The 18,288-nt window shown below is 33.9% G+C and overlaps 1 protein-coding gene across 1 annotated transcript; it reads left to right on the plus strand.

Annotated features, from left to right (window-relative positions):
• The first annotated feature begins 7,974 nt into the window (after positions 1-7,974).
• On the plus strand, positions 7,975-17,031 carry LOC142642783 (vacuolar-sorting receptor 3-like). Its single transcript, XM_075817204.1, has 12 exons — positions 7,975-8,640; positions 9,928-10,620; positions 10,711-10,799; positions 10,959-11,028; positions 11,098-11,181; positions 11,291-11,367; positions 11,593-11,674; positions 14,325-14,407; positions 14,502-14,568; positions 15,397-15,525; positions 15,623-15,732; positions 16,550-17,031. Exons 1-12 carry the CDS (start codon positions 8,328-8,330, stop codon positions 16,646-16,648), a joined length of 1,896 nt encoding a protein of 631 aa, XP_075673319.1. The 5' UTR covers positions 7,975-8,327; the 3' UTR covers positions 16,649-17,031.
• The last annotated feature ends 1,257 nt before the right edge of the window (positions 17,032-18,288 follow it).

The following is an 18,288-nucleotide window of genomic DNA, read 5'->3' on the forward strand; positions in this document are numbered from 1 at the left end:
GAAGAGAAATGGCAGGAATAGGAATCCGATGGGCTATACGGGTAGAGGCCCTTGTCTAGACAATGCCTATTCCATGGAGGGATGAAAAGGGTAATGCAAGCCCAAAAGCCCACACACACCTCACACCACAGAAGACAAACACTACCCAGTATGCGTGGTAAATGAATACGGTGCAAGAGCAGCAAAAATGGCATGAGAATGAAAGAAGACAAACCTAGATGGTAGTAGCACTCACACAAGGCCCAAGATACCACCTACGTGTACCCAACCAATACATGGGAGATAGGCCCTCGGTTAAGGGATTCAAGGGTGTGTTTTGGCGATGGGTAGAAAAGAGGTCTATTCTAGAGTTCCTACCAAGACTCATTTTGGGAAATGTCCTGCTGGGATGACATTTCTCCCAAAAGAGGTAAACACAAGCTGTGACCATTTGATGCATGCCATAGGGATAGATGCAGAGAACCCTTAACCCTTATCCGCTGAGGGGAGGAAACGTAGTGAGGGGGAGAGAAACAAAACAAGAATTTTTGTTTAGAAATGGAGAGTGGTGTGGCAAGCACCCTTTAAGTAGAGGTAATGGTTGGGCAACCAATAGGTTAGTAGGTAGTCCTGGAGAGATACCCACAAGAAACTAAAAGTGGTTGGCCTTAAGGACAAAAGGGAGAAATCCCATAAATTTAAACAAATATAAAAGGGATGGAGGTAACCTTAGGCAAGGACATGAGGGGAGAGTGGCAAAAGGTAGACGAAGAAAGAAAACACACACAGAGAAAAGAGAAAAGAAACTTAACAAAAAAGAGAACAAGAAAATCAAGTGGTAAGGTAGAGAGTTATGGCAGAAATAGGGGCATACATCAATAGATTGACTTTTCTCTCCTCTTGACATTCCCACTCTCTTGAATCCATAATCCAGAACACAAAACAATTTAGGCCCTCTTCCCAACACAAGTAATTTCTATAGCAGAAACCTGCATTAAGGTTACCCGCGTTAGGGATTGGCTCCCTTTATGGACTCGTTCCTACCAAACAACCCAACCCATGGTTAGGGAAGATGAGGTTATCTTCATTGCATCATTGGACGTCTTGTGACAGTCCCCTTTTAGTTTATGTTGACAATATTAACGCTACTAGTTTTGCTTTAGCATTACATGTCCTACTGTAGTATGTCCCTTTCTTTTCTATTTGTTATATCAGTAGTTTTGCTTTGTCTCTGTTTATTTTTACTTATGGCGCTAGTTGCCTACTGTGACCCTGTTTAGCTTGTTTTACCATAACATTTTGTCATAGTACATTTTCTACTATAACAACTATCCAACCACCACCACACCTTACATTTAGCCTGCGATGCACTCAACGGCTTGTCTTGACATTGGGTGAGCATGACTCGCGCACAAGCTAGCCTATGGTGCAACCCAAACTAGGCCAATCCCAACTCCTTTACCCCAAATTCATAAGTCTTAGTATGGCAAAGGGCCAAGGCCCAAACAAGCAAAAGGCCCCCCACAAATGTAAAACTAGATGCTTAATTAACACTGTTTTCTTATGTAATTTGTTAGACTTAGTGGCATGTCCCTTCCCATTGCTGTTACTGGTATAGGTCATCGAGTCCAGACTGGAGATTTTTTTTTTTATTCTTGTTTTCTTTGCCCCATAAATTTGGTTTAAAGGTTCGTTGCTTTTTGATAATCATGTTGTACTCCATCTTGTACCAAACACTTCCTAAAAAAAGAAAAAAAAACAATATATATATATATATATATATATATATATATATATATATATATATATATATATATATTGGCAGGAAAAAGTTATTCCTACTTTGACTAGTCCATTTAACACTGCAAATCTGCAAGAGTGATTAGTTAAATGGAAAATTGTATAAAATTTGGTGAAGTCGGAAAATGTTGGATTGACTTTAACTATGACCAAAACCTAAGTCACCAAAGGCCCATTTGGTAATGGTGTATAAACAACGAAAACTGTTGCTTAAACACCAAAACATGTATTTCCACACATATTTTCACTCACACATATTTTCACAAAACTTAAACAACATTATTAGTAATTTCTTACTGTGAGAGACCAAGAAATTAGGTGCTCTCAAAAAAGTGATTTGGGTGCTTTGTTTTAGACACCTCTCTTTTTGGGTAAGTGGTGTGGAGTCGCCACTTATTTTTTATACAAAAAAAAAGAAAAAAATTAAATACAACTTTACATGTCTAAAATGTTCCATTACCATTGATTGAATAAAAAAGTACAAACTTGATAAATTAAGTATTACATGGCATTGAGTCCTAGTTACAAACTACCAAAGATACATGACTTTTTGTCCTAGTTACAGTCTACCCAAAATAAAAACAAAGATAAAGCCTAGGTCTACATATCCAAAGAAACTAAATTAGGAGGCTAGGTTATAGAATGGGAAGCTATTAGGCACCCATTCTGCCCAGACAGAGTCTAGTATTCTAGACTCTCATGACCAATGTACCCTTTATGCATGATATGAATGATATGTTGCATACATGAGACACTTAACCAAACTAAGTCACAAATCTATTTGTGAATGTATCCTTTTCTTTTAAGAAAAAAATTCAAATTTGTTTTTTTGGTGAATAGAAAAATTGATTTGATTCGTTAAAAAGAAACTAGATCTGTTTTTGGTCTATGTAAAAATTAGTTTTGTAAAAAAAAAAAAGTCAAACCTATTTTTATTAAATAAAACGAGGTTTTTGGCTTAAAAAAAAAAAATCAAATCTATCTTGGAACAAAGTAAAAAAATTGGTTTTTGGTTTGTATATATATATATATATATAAATCAGATCTGTTTCATAAATAAGAAAATCTAGATTCGTATAGAGAAGAAAAATCAGATTTGTTTTTTGTGTAAAATAAAATAAGAAAAAGATTTTTTAGAAGAGGACTACACTCATGAAATAAACCTACACTACTTGCATCAAACAAAACATACAGAACATCACAACTTATGACTTCCCTTTTTTATTTCAAAATCTGCTGTGTTTTTTTTAAAAAAAATCAGATCTACATTTAAGGAAGATACAGATCTGTTTTTGTGTTTAAATAAATTCAGATCTGTATCTAAGGAAGAAACAGATCAGTTTCTATGTTTAAAAAAATTCAGATCTGCATCTAAGGAAGATATAGGTTTTTGGTTTTGAAATTTCAGATCTGTATCTAAGGAAGATATAGATTAGTTTTTATGTTTAAAGAAAATCAGATCTGTATCAAAGGAAGATACAAATCAGTTTTTTTGTTTGAAGAAAATTAGATACAGATCAGTTTTTTGTGTTTAAAAAAATTTAGATCTGCATCTAAGGAAGGTACAAATCAGTTTTTGGTTTTGAAAAAGATTTGATAATGAGCAAATTTTTGAAACTCAAAAAGGTAAATCATGACAACAAAAGCATTAAGAACATATTTCAACAAAAATATTAGGCTAAAATGCAAAACTGACCCTCTAACTTTCTTCAAATTTCATTTTAGTCCTCTAACTTTACTTTCATTCATGTCAGTCCTTTAAGTTTTAGATTTATTCAATTAAGGCCTTTCTATTAACTTTTGTTAAAATTTTTTGAAAAAAAAAATCTTGAAAATATTTTTCAATCATTAACTGAATTTTTTTAATTTAAAAAATTTGAAGAAAGCTTTATAAAATTGAAAAATTAACCACAACATATAACAAAAGTTGATGGAAAAACTTTAGTTGAATAAACTTGAAAGTTAGAGGACTAAAATGAACAAAAGCAAAGTTAGAGGACTAAAATGAATTTGAAGAAACTTAGAGGATCAGTTTTGCTTTTTACCCAAAATATTAACAACACATGGTATGAACATTAGAAATTAAAACTAAAAGAATACATCTACTCATGCACCATCAAAATAAAAGAAAAATAGAAAAAGGAAATAGAAAGACTACCTCTTGCATAGACGTGCTCTTCTTATTGAGGGAATATTTTAGGGATCAAAAAAATTTATTCAATTATCTTTGAAACCTAAAATATCTTGATTACATTAAGGCTAGAGCAAAATAATAGAAAATAAGAGTTAGAAAGAGGGGAAATCAAAAAGCGTGAAAAGTGTGCTGAATTTTGAGAGGCATCTTCTATTTATAGAGGTTGGAATGCTTAAAAAATAAGCAAAAAACGTATGGGGAAAATCCTAAAAAAAAGGAGATTTGGATAAGAGTAAGCTGATTTTTCAGATCAGAACCAGTTTCAGTATTTTGATCATATCTTTTTACTCAAAATTCAGATTAAGCTGAAATTTTGATATCTGAAGAAAAATTCAATTATCTACAACTTTTCCAGAAATAGCCTAGTCCGAATTTTGAGTTATACTATGCCAAAAGTACCTTGGAACGTGAATCTGAAATCTGCTACTTGATTAGCACATTTTTGAAGTGTTTTCCAACTTTAGAACTATATTTGGACAAATTGAAGAGTTATTTTCATGATAAACCTCATTCCAAAGTGATAATTAGGACTTTTAAAATAATTATTTTGAATATAATTATCCCAAAAGCCTAATTATCTACAGTCTTTAAATATTATCAACTTATTTGTTTTAATCCCATGTAACAAATCTCACTTAAAAAAAAAAAACTTAACCAATCACAAACTTATTTAATTAATTTTAATTATCTTGCCAATCAAAATTAATTTCAATTAATCACACATGATCAGCTTCACTCCATACAATGCATATAGACCGTGAAAACTTGATCTCATGATATTTTTCAATTTGACGATCCGATTTGGAAGCTAGACACACCATCCCGGCTGTTAAACTTCAAGATCATTTTTATGATATGCAATGAATGAATTAATGCATGTAATGTAATCATGAATTTTGGGTATATGAATGGTCACTCTAGTCATCTTCCTTAATTAAATTATGGGTGCAAAATCGAGTATCTACACTTACCAAACGGGCCCCAAATTTCTGAGCATCATTTTTGTATTTCAAAATGGAATGGTATAATATATAAGTGCTCATTGTTCTAACAAGCTAGCCTATTTTAGTTTTCACGTACATTCTTGCTTTACCCTCCTGTCGTTTAGGATGGTGATCTCTTTTAAAGGCCTTTTATAGTAATTTTCTTAATAAGGTCTTGAAAGCTTTGGAGAATGACATCCCCAAATTAAATTATCGAAGGACCTTTGTGATGATCATAGGGTGTCGATTGCAATATTCTTATTGAGTGATAATTAGTGCACACATTCTGTTGCACAGCAAAGTCGCGAGTCCAGTGCCAAATTGTGCATGTGTGTATTTTATGTGCAATGTGTTTGTGAAATAAACACCACTCATTTCAGTCTATGTATCTTGTGTTGGGGGCCTTTGACACTTCACTTCTCTCTTGTTGATCCTTCTGCTGGTAATGACATCATTACTTCCCATACCACTTTCACATAACTGTTCAAAAATTTATAATGGGTATTGCAGACATGTTATTGTAGTATACATGAGCAAAGTTCTTGATCACCATCTTCACTTGGTCCTTTGACAGATAGTTTAGCATCTTTGATACTTTCTTCCTCTATGTTATGATGAATTTAGAAAAGGTCTCCGTGGAGTTTTGCATGATATATAAAAAAAGATATACAAAAGATAGATGTTAGTATTTTGTGATAAGAATATGACACTTTTAGAAACATGCTTCACATGCATTATGAGTTTAAGGGATACAACTATATTAGGACCGGAAGTTTTGAGAATATGAATATTAATTTTTCAAATAAGAATATGATATTTTAGTAGAAGTGCTTATTTGCAAGAGTTGATGAGTTTGTATTGGTTAAAAAAGTTATATCGGGTGTTCATCTAGAAACAACTTATCTAGCTTTTTGATTAAAATATTGTAGATAAAATGATGTAGGACACAATTTACTGTTTATTTATTGTAATTTATTATTTTTTGTATGTTTATGTAAAAACGTTATTTTAGGTTTAGGTGATTTATTTACTTGTTTTTAGGTGCATTTAATGCTTTTTAGGTCAAATTTGATTCATGATATGGTTAGGTATCAATTAGGAGTTATTTAAGAATATGTTTTCTTGTCTGTCAAGTTTTATGGAGCCCTTAAATAGGCTCTTAAGTGTAAGCGTTTTTTATATAATGATATTATTGAATAAAAATAAGAAAAGGTGAGGCTTTGCTTTCTTTTGGTTCTTCAAGAACTGTGAACTTATCAGGGATTCTTCCTTGTAGCATTCAAACTTTATACCTTCGGTTCGTGATTCTTTATAATCATTGGGTCAATGTCAACTTATACCTGTGGTTCGCGTTTCGATTATAAATGTTGGGTCAGGGTTTTCTATCATAAATCTGAATTTTAGTTTTCCTGGGTAAATATTCCAATATTTTTGTTGAGTCTCAAAACGTGTCGATTGAGGTTCGCATCATAAAAGTTAAAAGCTAAACAAAAAGTTAATTGCTTTTTTTTTTTTTTTTTTTTTTGAAAAAGCAAAAAGTAGCATAAAATGAAAGAGTGAGACCTGCAATGCGCAAATCCCATAGAGTGGAACTCACAAGTAGTACCTAGTAGTGACTTTTTAATAAAAAATAAGCTAGTTGGAATATGCAAAAAATACCTGTCAGTGGTAAAAATAAGCTAATTAAAGCTGGGAATAAGCTTTTTTTTTGCGAAACTCACGTGGAACCCACAAACAGTGGACAAAATAAGAAAATCGCCAGCTTAAAATCCCTTCTCAAATGCACACTTGATGTTTACAATGTTATGTATTAAATATTTTTCATACTTTTTTAAAAAAGAAAAAGTGTATTAGCTTATCGAAACTTAGATTATATTTTTTTTACAAGAGATTGCCTCTCATTTAAACCCTCCAATTCTTGTTAATTTTTAACCAATTTGTGGTAAGTGACATTTACTTGATTTAGTTTTGTTTACGTGATTTTTTCTTTGCCATTGGATTTTTTAAATGTCACATATCACTCATCTCTCTAAAAATTGAAAGAAATTAGAGTTAATATTTTTTTTTTTTGGGTACTTATAAAATATGAAAACTAGAGAATAGAAGAAGAGAAAGAAACAGTAAATCCCATTTGGCCAAAAACTCATTTATAAAAAGGAAATAAACGAATAGACACTGTCACACTAGACAAGGTCAAATTGCATGGGTGAAGTCCACGTAAAACCCACCTCAAAAGTAAATTTCTCTTTGTCATCACCACCATAACCAATAAATAAATATAACACACTTTGTTATCTAAATAACACTCTCTTTTTAATCATTAAATAAATAAATAAAGGAAAGAGAAGAGGATAAAGAAAAGTACAAAAATTAACAATGCCCAATGTAGCAATGTTTTTCTAACCGACTAGAGAGAGAGAAGCAAAGCGTTGAACCGGAAGTGTTGACTAAGATTTGGTTAGGTGTTGAAAATTAGAATATATCTGAATTCCATCTCTTCAATTTTTATTTTTTTTTAAATTTTTATAGAATCATTCTCTTGAAATATCTAAAAGAAAAACGACATATTTTGTGGTCAATTTCGGAATCTAATACATATAACACATCATAATATTTTTCCACATGCTTTGAATTTTTCCTTAATTCTTAGTTCTTACTAGTAATAATTTAGTTTTCTTATTATCTAAAGTCTAGAGTAATTTCATTTTTTATAAATATATTTTCTTCTGATTATTTATTAAACTATATCAATAGTTTAGAAATGTATGTATAGTATAATGGAACATATACGTAAATCGCATATTGAAAAGAATAAAAAATTACAAGACTAAACCTAAAAATAAAATAAAATAAAACTTTGATGTCTGCATGAATCGCATGAGATAAGGACAGTAATATTTAATTATTTATGGAGTTTGATGCTATAAGTGGGGGTTTTTTTTTTTGGGGGGGGGGGGGGGGGGGGGGGGGGGGGTGTGTGAGATGGCTATAAGTGAGGAATTAAACATTAAAGGCAATAATGGTTTGTGACAATATCATCCAAGGCTTGACATTTCTTTCTTGCCTTTCCAAGTTCCTTCCTAAAACAAGTGCACACACAATCCAACAAAAACAGCAACAAGTAACTGCAACGGAAGTCCCCTTTTCTATTTCATTTTGGTAAAAAATAATAATAATAATAATAAAGCAATAACGAAAACAAAAACACCCCCTCTCTCTAACATTTTTTTTATTTGTACTTTCTGAAAACAGAAAAACCAAAAAACATTTTCATGTTCGAAGAAAGGCACAATCTTTCTTCTGTGTTCTAAACCAACTGATCAAATAGAGCAGAACCCATTTCTCGTTTTCGTTTCTAGTCCTCAAAAAACATGGAGCTTCGGAGATCATCAGCACTAAGAGTCCTGCTAGGGTTTCTGGTGTTGTCTCTGATAGCCTCTTCATCTCTGGGGAGATTTGTGGTGGAGAAGAACAGCTTGATGGTGACATCTCCAGACAAAATCAAAGGGAAGCATGACAGTGCCATTGGCAACTTTGGGATACCTCAGTATGGGGGCAGCATGGCTGGTACTGTGGTGTACCCAAAAGAGAACCAAAAGGGTTGCAAAAGCTTTGATGGGTTTGGGATTTCGTTCCAAGCCAAGTCAGGATCTTTACCCACCTTCGTTTTGGTCGATCGTGGAGGTAAAAGTACAACCTCGTTTTCTGTTGTTGTTGTTGTTGTGGTTTTCGGTTATTTTGGTTGTTACAGTCAGGTTTGAGATATGGTTGGTTTGTTGTCGTTGATAAGGTGATACCCTTTTGGTGATTTGGATTAATTTGTGTTTTTGAGTTCTTTTTGGTTGATTGTAGAGATAACCTTTTGATAGTTTTGGTGAATTTACTTGTTACAATGAGTTGTGGATTCATTTGGGTCGTTTTTTGGTTGATTGAGGATGTACCTTTCAGTAATTTGGGTCAACTTGTGTTATTTTATTTTATTGGCTGATTCAAGAGCCATTCTTTCCGTAGTTTTGATTGATTTGCTTGTTATTGTGAGGTTTGAGGTTCAATTTGTTTGTTTGGGGTAGCTGGGTTGATTGGGGAGATGTCCTTCTGGTCATTTGGATCAATTTGCTCTTTTGGAGCTCTTTTTGGTTGATTCAGGGCACATCCTTTATTCATACTGCTCGTTATTGTGAGTCAGTTCATATGGTTTGAGTTGGTTTGTAGAGGAGGTACCATCCTGGAAAATGCCTTCCAGAAAAAAAATTAAAAAAAAAAAAAAGTTAAAAGCCATTTATCGCTGATTTTAGTGGTACCCTTCTCATTAGTTGTTATTATGATTTTTTATGTTCAATTAGTTTGTTTCATTGGTTGAGAGGTTGTCCATTTGTTTAATTTGGATATATATCCTTGTTGTTTGTTATTTTGAACATATCATAATTTCAGCCCATAATTTTTTTAATTCCTATACTCCAAATCTCACTATGCTGCATTTTGAGTTTGACTTGAGGCCTAGATCCCCCCCCCCCCCCCCTTTCTTTAGATAAGTACTAAATTCATAGTTAATCACTCCACTAAGTACTGGAATTTCAGGTTTTTCTGGAAGTGGTTATAGTGTAATAAAACAGTTCTCAATTTATATAATATTTCACTTGCCGATCAAAAACTTTCAGAAATTAGGTAACCTTTCATATTCAGGTTTCAGGTTTAGTTGGTATGTCCTGGTTCATCAATGAGGTATCCTTTGAGAATTTGGGATACTATGCTTTTCAAAGGAACAATTTGCTAGGTTTGTCCTGATTCATTGGCTAGGTACCCTTGAATTTGGATTACTTTGCTTTGCAAAGGAACAAATTTGCCAATCATATTTGATATTTTCTGACCCTGATGCTTGAGATTTTTTCTTACTCCAGTGCTGTGAATTTGGTTGTCCTTGAACATGCTCTTCTTAAAACTATTCTTACTCTGCATTATGTTATTTTCTAGATTGCTTCTTCGCTTTGAAGGTCTGGAATGCCCAGAATGCTGGGGCTTCTGCAGTTCTTGTTGCAGATGATATTGATGAAGCATTGATAACTATGGACTCTCCTGAAGCAGATGGTTCCTCTGTAAAGTACATTGAGAACATTACAATACCATCCGCATTCATTGAAAAAGGTTTTGGTGAAACATTAAAGAAAGCTGTCGCTTCTGGGGAAATGGTCAATGTGAATCTTGACTGGAGAGAAGCTGTTCCGCATCCAGATGATCGTGTGGAATATGAATTGTGGACCAACAGTAATGATGAATGTGGGGTTAAATGTGACATGTTGATGGAATTTGTGAAGGATTTTAAGGGTGCAGCACAGATACTTGAGAAAGGGGGTTACACTCAATTCACACCCCATTATATAACTTGGTACTGTCCCCAGGCATTCACATTAAGCAGACAGTGCAAGTCCCAGTGCATCAATCATGGAAGATATTGTGCTCCTGATCCTGAACAGGACTTCAGCTCAGGTTATGATGGCAAAGATGTGGTTCAAGAGAACTTAAGGCAGCTATGTGTTTTTAGAGTGGCAAATGAGACCAAGAAGCCTTGGCTGTGGTGGGACTACGTTACCGATTTTCAAATTAGATGTCCTATGAAAGATAAAAAATACAACAAGGAATGTGCTGATGGTGTTATTAAATCGCTTGGTAAAGGAATTATTATATCATCTGTTATGTAAAGAACACTTGGTACCTAATGATGAATGACTTTTAAAAGTTGATGTAATTGCTGCACAGGTCTTGATATTAAAAAGATTGACGACTGTATGGGGGACCCTCATGCCGATTCTGAAAATCCTGTTCTAAAAGAAGAGCAAGATGCTCAAGTATTGTTTTCTTATCTACTCACTTTTTGTTTAACAGCTTTTAAAGTATTTAATTGAAATATGCTAATTGTCTTAGGGTATTTGCAGTGACTTTATGCAATCCTTTGAAATTGATGATCATGGTTCAGTTATGTCTGTTTAACAATAATACTTTTGTAGGTTGGGAAAGGATCCAGAGGGGATGTAACCATATTGCCTACCCTTGTTGTCAATAACCGACAGTATCGAGGTTTGCTTGTGTGCCTCTATTTCTTAGATAACAACTTGGTGTTTCCCTTTCTAACACATGTTCTTGCAGGTAAGTTGGAGAAAAGTGCAGTTCTGAAGGCCATCTGTTCTGGTTTTGAGGAAACTACCGAACCAGCTGTTTGTTTGAGTGATGGTATGTCTTTCTTGGTTTTTTGGTGCTAAGTTAAAAATAAGTAGATCTCTTGGATGATTTGACTTCTTTATAGTGGACTTGAGTACAAGAATGGGTTAAAATGTGGCAGATGTGGAGACAAATGAGTGCCTGGATAATAACGGTGGTTGCTGGCTAGACAAAGCAGCCAATCTCACAGCTTGCAAGGTAGGAATCAAAATGAATTGGCTACTCAGGTTTCTATGATGTTACTTGTTAAGAAACAAAAATGTTCCACAAACAATTCTGTTTCATTTTTTTTTTGATAGATAAACAATTCTGTTTCATTTATGTACTGTTTTTCGTCCTCTTTCCCCTCCCCTCCTTTAAGTTCATTTATTTTTCTTGGTTATGGTTTGTCTCCCAATTGACTTTCGTGTTGAGTTTCTTTAGGATACATTTCGTGGAAGAGTATGTGAGTGCCCTTTGGTGGATGGTGTGCAGTTCAAAGGAGATGGTTACACCAAATGTGAAGGTAAATTTAAATGCCGTAGTTGTTTTCATAAAACTTAACCAGGGTGGTAATGAAATCTAGTGAATGCTCTTTCTGATAATTGTGGGGGTGAGGGGGCGAAGCGAGTAATCTTTTGACTTGTCAAATATGTGGAGTGGACACAATAACGTATGATGCTTTTATTTATTTATTTATTTTTGATAAGTAAAACTATATCTTTTGATAAATATTATGCAAATAAGCAATTCCCAAACAGATACCTAGACTCATTTTTGATAATGTATGATGCTTTTGCAAGTTTAATGGAACTTTTTATGACCATGTGGTCGGTGTTGATTGTTACGTTTTAGAACTTTTTGTTCTTGTGATAAACCTTTATTTTCATCGTGTAATATATCATTGAATGAATGATCTCCTTATTTTCCTGTAAATAATTGGCTGTTACTTTGGGTTCCATAAAGTAACAATCAGTTCTTATTAAATATATTTTTCTACCCAAAAATAACTTTTCACAATATGTACAGCATGAAAGGTATAGAATCTTGAAGCATGCACAATATTGGGGCTGTACAAGATTTTTTTTTGGGGTTGGGGGGGGGGGGGTTGGTGGATGAGTGAAGTTGAATTGGGAGTCCAGCATTTCTTGTTCATTTAGCAAACTATGGCATTTATTGTTGTTTGCACCCAACCATTACTCTTTCATTATCCACTGGCGTTGTTAACCAAACTGACAAATCACTGAACTATGTGATCGCAAGATGGCACAGTAGCACACTCTAGATGAAAAAACTTGCTGTATGAATAAATGGTTCTGTAACCATCTTGGGGAACACAAGAATCAGGGAAAGAGAAAGGTATTTATTCATTGGTCGGAGATTAGATACAGCAGTTGAGAATAGGTATTTAACATTGACACTCCCTAAACAAAAGGGCAATTTTAGAGAACATAAAGTGCCACAACAGTGACACCTAGGTTTTTTTATTTTTTTATCTTAGTGTATGGTAATTTTTTTTTTGTTGATAAGTAATCAGAAAACTTTTATAAATGATAGAAAAAAGAAATACAGGAAGTTCATGATGATGAACAACAAGAAATAAAAGGAATAAACAGTACAAAAAACCGAGGGTATTCAGGAAACTAAGCTAAAGGAGGACAAAAACTCAGAGACAGAAGAACAATCTGTAAAACCCCAACAACGAGACCACTCCAAAAGACTACGATCGCTTAAAAACTTTAACTCAACCAACGTCTTCTCTTTGTCCTCAAAGGATCGATGATTTCGTTCCAACCACACAATCCACATTAAGCACCTTGGAACCAAGTTCCAAATGTTTGAATTATGCTTCTCATGCCACTGATGCCAGCAAGATAACAACCCACCACCGATCCTGGCATAACCCAAAGAATACCAAAGGCCTAAAGCATAAAAGTCCATAGAGAATGGGTAACAGAACAATGAAGAAGAAGGTGGTTAACCGACTCCCCATCACAGCAACACATACAACACCTATTAGCCAAAGGGCGACCCTTACCTGTGGTTGGTTTGCCTTTGATTTTTTTCACCGCCTTGGTTATGAGGTCTGTCACCCACCACCACTGCCTCAGCCTTTGGTGCCTGAGACGATCCCTGACGAAAAAGAGAAGCTGGTTTTACAATTTTCCTCTGGTTTAGGCCAAAGTAGTGCCAGCCACAACCCAACCTTCCCTCAGGTATCACAATGTTCCCCTTCCGTTGACCATGAAGAAGTTCAGAAACCATTAAAAACTTGCCATGTGCGTTTGACCCCAATTGAAGGATGCAAACAATATCACCTTCTCTAATCGTTCTTGCATAATGACCAGGTGATTGCTTTGAATATAATTCCTCCAAGTGGAACAAAAATCGGTTTGCACTCTCCTTCCCCAGAAAGACAGAGCGCATAGAAGAATGGCCTCTCTCAAAGATCCGTAAAGAGAAATAAGAACCCCCTTCCTCAACGGAAAACTCAAAAGTTTTGGATTCAATAAAGAAAAATGTGGAACCACCCATTGCGAGAAAAAAAACTCTTTAGAGATAAAAGATATAAAAAAGGTTAATTACTATTTTGTTCAAAGAGACACATGCCTCATTCTATTTTGGAAATGTTATCATGTTGGATGGGATGTTTTGGAAAGAAATGGGAAGATTTGGAAAGTTGTTCCTTTGCATTTAATGTGGTGTCTCTAGAGAGAGAAATGATTGTTGCTTTGTATGGTATTTTAATTCTCTGGTATGGCCAAGGTTGTTAAAATAGTGATATGGATCACAGGATCATGCCCAAATTTAACAAATTATCCACGTAGGTCCTAAACCTCACAGTTTGGTAGGATCTATGGGATCATAAGCTTGGTTCATGGTATTGAAAACTTTAAAAAAGGTAGTTCTTCAATTGTGGCAAGTGACAAGCTATGGTTTTCAACAGTTCATAATCCAGGCTGGAGTCATAGATGTGAATGTTATTTGTGTATCACACATTATGTAGAGGCAGATCATGTGTTTCCATTTTAGTGTCCATATCAGAACAACTATTATTAATTATTTTAATATTTTTAGTTTCTAATCAAGATAATGTTGGAAATATATTTAAATTTTCAAACACCTTAGAATTCTGAGTTTTCATTGTTAAAAGTATCTTTCTTTTTGGCTTCAAGCAAGTGGACCTGGGAGGTGCAAGATAAATAATGGAGGTTGTTGGCATGATTCCCGGGATGGACACTCGTTCTCTGCTTGTTCAGTAAGTAACCTCCAATTTCTTTTCTTGCTTCCCCCTTCTCTTTATTTCTCTCTCTTATGTTTGTGGTTAATATTCTCATTATTTTTGAGAACAGGATAATGGGAAGCTTGAATGTCAGTGTCCGACAGGATTTAAAGGTGATGGTGTCAAAAACTGTGAAGGTAAGAGATACTCGGACGTTTTGTATGTAGATTTCCTCCCATGATACAAACCAAGTTAATAATCAGAAGGAAATTCAATATCTAAGAGCGTTAATTATCCATAACAGTGTGGTATGCAAGGCTTGTTCCATAAATAGAATCATAGGTCCCAATTTTTCTTCATTGAGGGGATGTAATATGAGTGAATTATTATATGCTTTTTTTATTTTTTATCTCTTTCTTTTGAAAATATATGAGACTTGTATTTATGGTACAGCTGCACTAAATCTTGGAACCAATCAACTTCTAAATTGCAAATCATATTGCCATACACTAGTAACCAATGCCTTTTTGTTTGATGGTTTCAATTTTAAAATAACAAGGACAGGGAACTTGCCAGCAGTGATTTTGAATGTCTCATTTAGTGGGTTTAAATCCTACACTTGTTTATTTGAAATCCTGGGGTAACCCAAATATTGATGTGATCAAGATAGTTCCTTTTCTTTTAGATTAAGGTTTTTTTTCTAGTTTTTCACTCCTATTTTATTTTATTTTTTTAAGATATTGCATGATGAGTGAAAATATTAGCCATTCTCCAGGGAAACCTGGATAAGCAAATGGTTGATCCATTTTGAGCCAGTACTCCTCTTAGGTGAGAACAGCCATTTTTTTAAGTGGGTTTTAGGGGATCATCTATATGATGGTTGCGCTAATTGTACTGGAACATGGGGATTTGACTAATTTTATTTGTTTTGGAACAATGCTTGGGATGAAGAAAACTGATATCAGGTGTTGTCAAACAGCCTTTTTTTTTAGTTGTCTTTTTCATAATTCTTTTTCCTTATACAGATATTGATGAATGTAAAGAGAAGAAAGCCTGTCAGTGCCCAGAGTGTAGCTGCAAGAATACCTGGGGAAGCTACGAATGCACTTGCAGTGGGGATCTATTGTATATCATGGAACATGATACCTGTATCAGTGAGTCTAGCTTCATCCTTTATGAATCATATCTTTACGCTTAGAAGTTGGCTACACGGAATTGTGCTTGTATTAATGCCTTTTTGGTCATCTGCAGCTAAGAGGGCCAATGAGACAAAATCTGCTTGGGCTGCTGTTTGGGTCATATTGATAGGCTTGGCTATGGCTGGTGGTGGAGCATATCTTGTGTACAAATATAGATTACGGGTAAGCTTGTTGCATTATATTTATGTATATTGAATTCATTTATTAATTTCGCTAGTATTAGTTTCTACCTCTATTGACTGCAATGATGAGATTGGTAAATTGTGTAGTATTATACTAGGGTGTATTTGGAAGTAGTGGCATAGAAAAGTAGTTACTATATTAACGCTTAAAAAAACTTATCAAATCCGCTGTAGCACATTGGCAATTCTCATGTATTTATAATACACAACATTTTAAAGCTTTGTAATTTTGATACGCAACATTTTAACCCGAAAGTAGCATTGTATTCTTTATGCATGATTATTATTCAGTTATTAGTTTGAATAATCAGACTACTACTAGTCAGGATTCCATTGGGCCAAAACTTATCCAAAAAAAAACACCTTCTGTTTACTGTACTTCAACATGTCCATTTTTTAATTATCATAAATTATTTTTCTTAAGGTGACTTGAAAACCAATGGCTTTGTAGCCAAATGGTATTTTTTACTCCCTTTAAAGAAGGAGGTCTGAGGTGTTGACATACCTTAAGTGTGTTATTTGTGAGGGTTAATGTAATTATATAGGACAAGGGGTACTTCTATCGTTTGTATAAGGTGACGTAAATAAAAATTTACACTTACCTGGTTTGGACTTCTATTTGTTTATGGTTTTAGAAGATCTATTAGGAGGCTCCTTTTAGAAACTAGATTTTAGGTTCGTGATACAGCAATAAATTCTAATAATGGTTCAAGGATTTAAATTGTTAGGTATTAAGCCTTATTTTCTATTGGGTTAACGTATTCAAGTTGTTGATGTTTTTATTGTTGTTTCTGCAGCAATACATGGATTCTGAAATCAGAGCTATAATGGCACAGTATATGCCTCTAGACAGTCAAGCTGAAATACCGAACCATGTCAATGATGAACAAGCATAAAAATTTCACCCTTCAGTTTTTTAAGGATTTCAGGTGATGATGCATCGGTACACCCATCTTTATCCAGTCATGAATTTTGAAAGTGGATCTTATATTCTTGTAACATATGCTGGGTAATAAAAAAAAAAATTCAGAGTAGAAATTGTATTATTGTTTGTTAGCAGTGTAACATGCTGAACATTTTAAGGGTTGGAAACAGATTGCAAAGCATCTAGGAAGCTCGTTTCCATCCTGAAAAATCTTGTCTGCTAACTTAAATATCAACTCTGTAATTTATTTATACCTTTAAGAGACGCCATTCTCTTAATTATAGTTCTTTGTTCTTGGGTTAATTAAGATTTTTGTACAACCCATAAAGCAAGTTCCTCTTAAGTTTTGCCCTATTGTATGAGATTCATTAGCTGTGACCTCTTTTCTTATATGTATTAGGTGTGACCTTTTATATTGTTCATTGGCTTGTCAAATGCTCACATGTCTAATTTATTGACATATTTTGCCTAAATAAGTCTATATGCTGATTTGGGTTTTAATATGATTAATGATCATATAATCTTAATTTCATTTGGATAATTGGACAAATACTAATTCAGCCCAAAACTATTTGAAGCTATGAACATGAAGTACCTGTACACCAGAAGCTTCCTAAATATTGAATCTGATGCATATGTTTAGAGGAAATGATAGTAGCATGTGGTAACCTTAGTTCCTTGTGAAAAGATTACCTCGCCTACTCAAAATGTAAATCTGTTGCTCATTTATGCCTTTCCTTGTGGTTGAGCTTTTTTACTCATTAATTTTAAGTTTCATTTAATTGTGTTTCCAACATTTCGGTTTAAGAAGACTAGAAACAAGCCATATATTTTCATGGTATTTTGTTTCTCAAAAAAAAAAAAAAAAATCATGGTATCACATAACAATAGATTTAAATGTGTGTAAACTTGTGCCTTTTAGTTTCAGGCACTCGTTGACAGTTAATCTTATATTTTGGATTCTAACAAGTGTCTTAAGGGTTACCTTATGCAATTATTTCGGTGCCAACAATGTCTTGGAGGACATCAAGGTGTATTTAATAATTTACTAAATGATTTTTTTTTTAGGTAATTTTTTCAAGAAATAAAGTCAAATTATACACTGGCAAAAAAAAAAAAAAGGTGTCTTATATTTTTATTAAATGAGTTTTGGGTAATTTTCTCAAGAAATAAAGTCAAATTATTCACACACAAAAAAGAAAATAAATAAGAACATCGAATACAGTTGTTTATTATTATGTTGCTTGCCACAATAAGTAAAGGGATGATACCTTCGGCCATTAGCTTCAATTGCCTTAAGGTGTTCTTAGTGAATGAGCTTGAATTTTCTGGATTATCACTTGCTTTGTGATTGTGACATGTATTACATATATTTTTACTGATTCAGATACTTTAACATGTGGTGATAGTACGAGAAGATCTAAAGGCTTCCTAGGTTGTGTTAATGTACACTCAACTTCAATCACCTTTAGTGTGATATAGCTAGAATGCAACCAAGGAAGTTAGGGTCTCCCTTGCACTCTTTCATTTGTGCCCTAGATTTCATCGATGTTAGATTCATAGACTTGTTCTTCCAAATATTCGTTGTCATCCTCTTTTTCTTGTCCCTTA

The sequence above is a fragment of the Castanea sativa genome, chromosome 7 (assembly GCF_040712315.1).
Source record: "Castanea sativa cultivar Marrone di Chiusa Pesio chromosome 7, ASM4071231v1".
Classification (NCBI taxonomy): Eukaryota; Viridiplantae; Streptophyta; class Magnoliopsida; order Fagales; family Fagaceae; genus Castanea; species Castanea sativa.

Coding starts and splice junctions, on each gene's coding strand:
- LOC142642783 (XM_075817204.1), top strand. CDS start 8,328: ATGGAGCTTCGGAGATCATCAGCACTAAGAGTCCTGCTAGGGTTTCTG. Junction 14,569..15,396: donor TGGTGTCAAAAACTGTGAAG/GTAAGAGATACT, acceptor TTCCTTATACAG/ATATTGATGAATGTAAAGAG. Junction 15,526..15,622: donor GGAACATGATACCTGTATCA/GTGAGTCTAGCT, acceptor GGTCATCTGCAG/CTAAGAGGGCCAATGAGACA.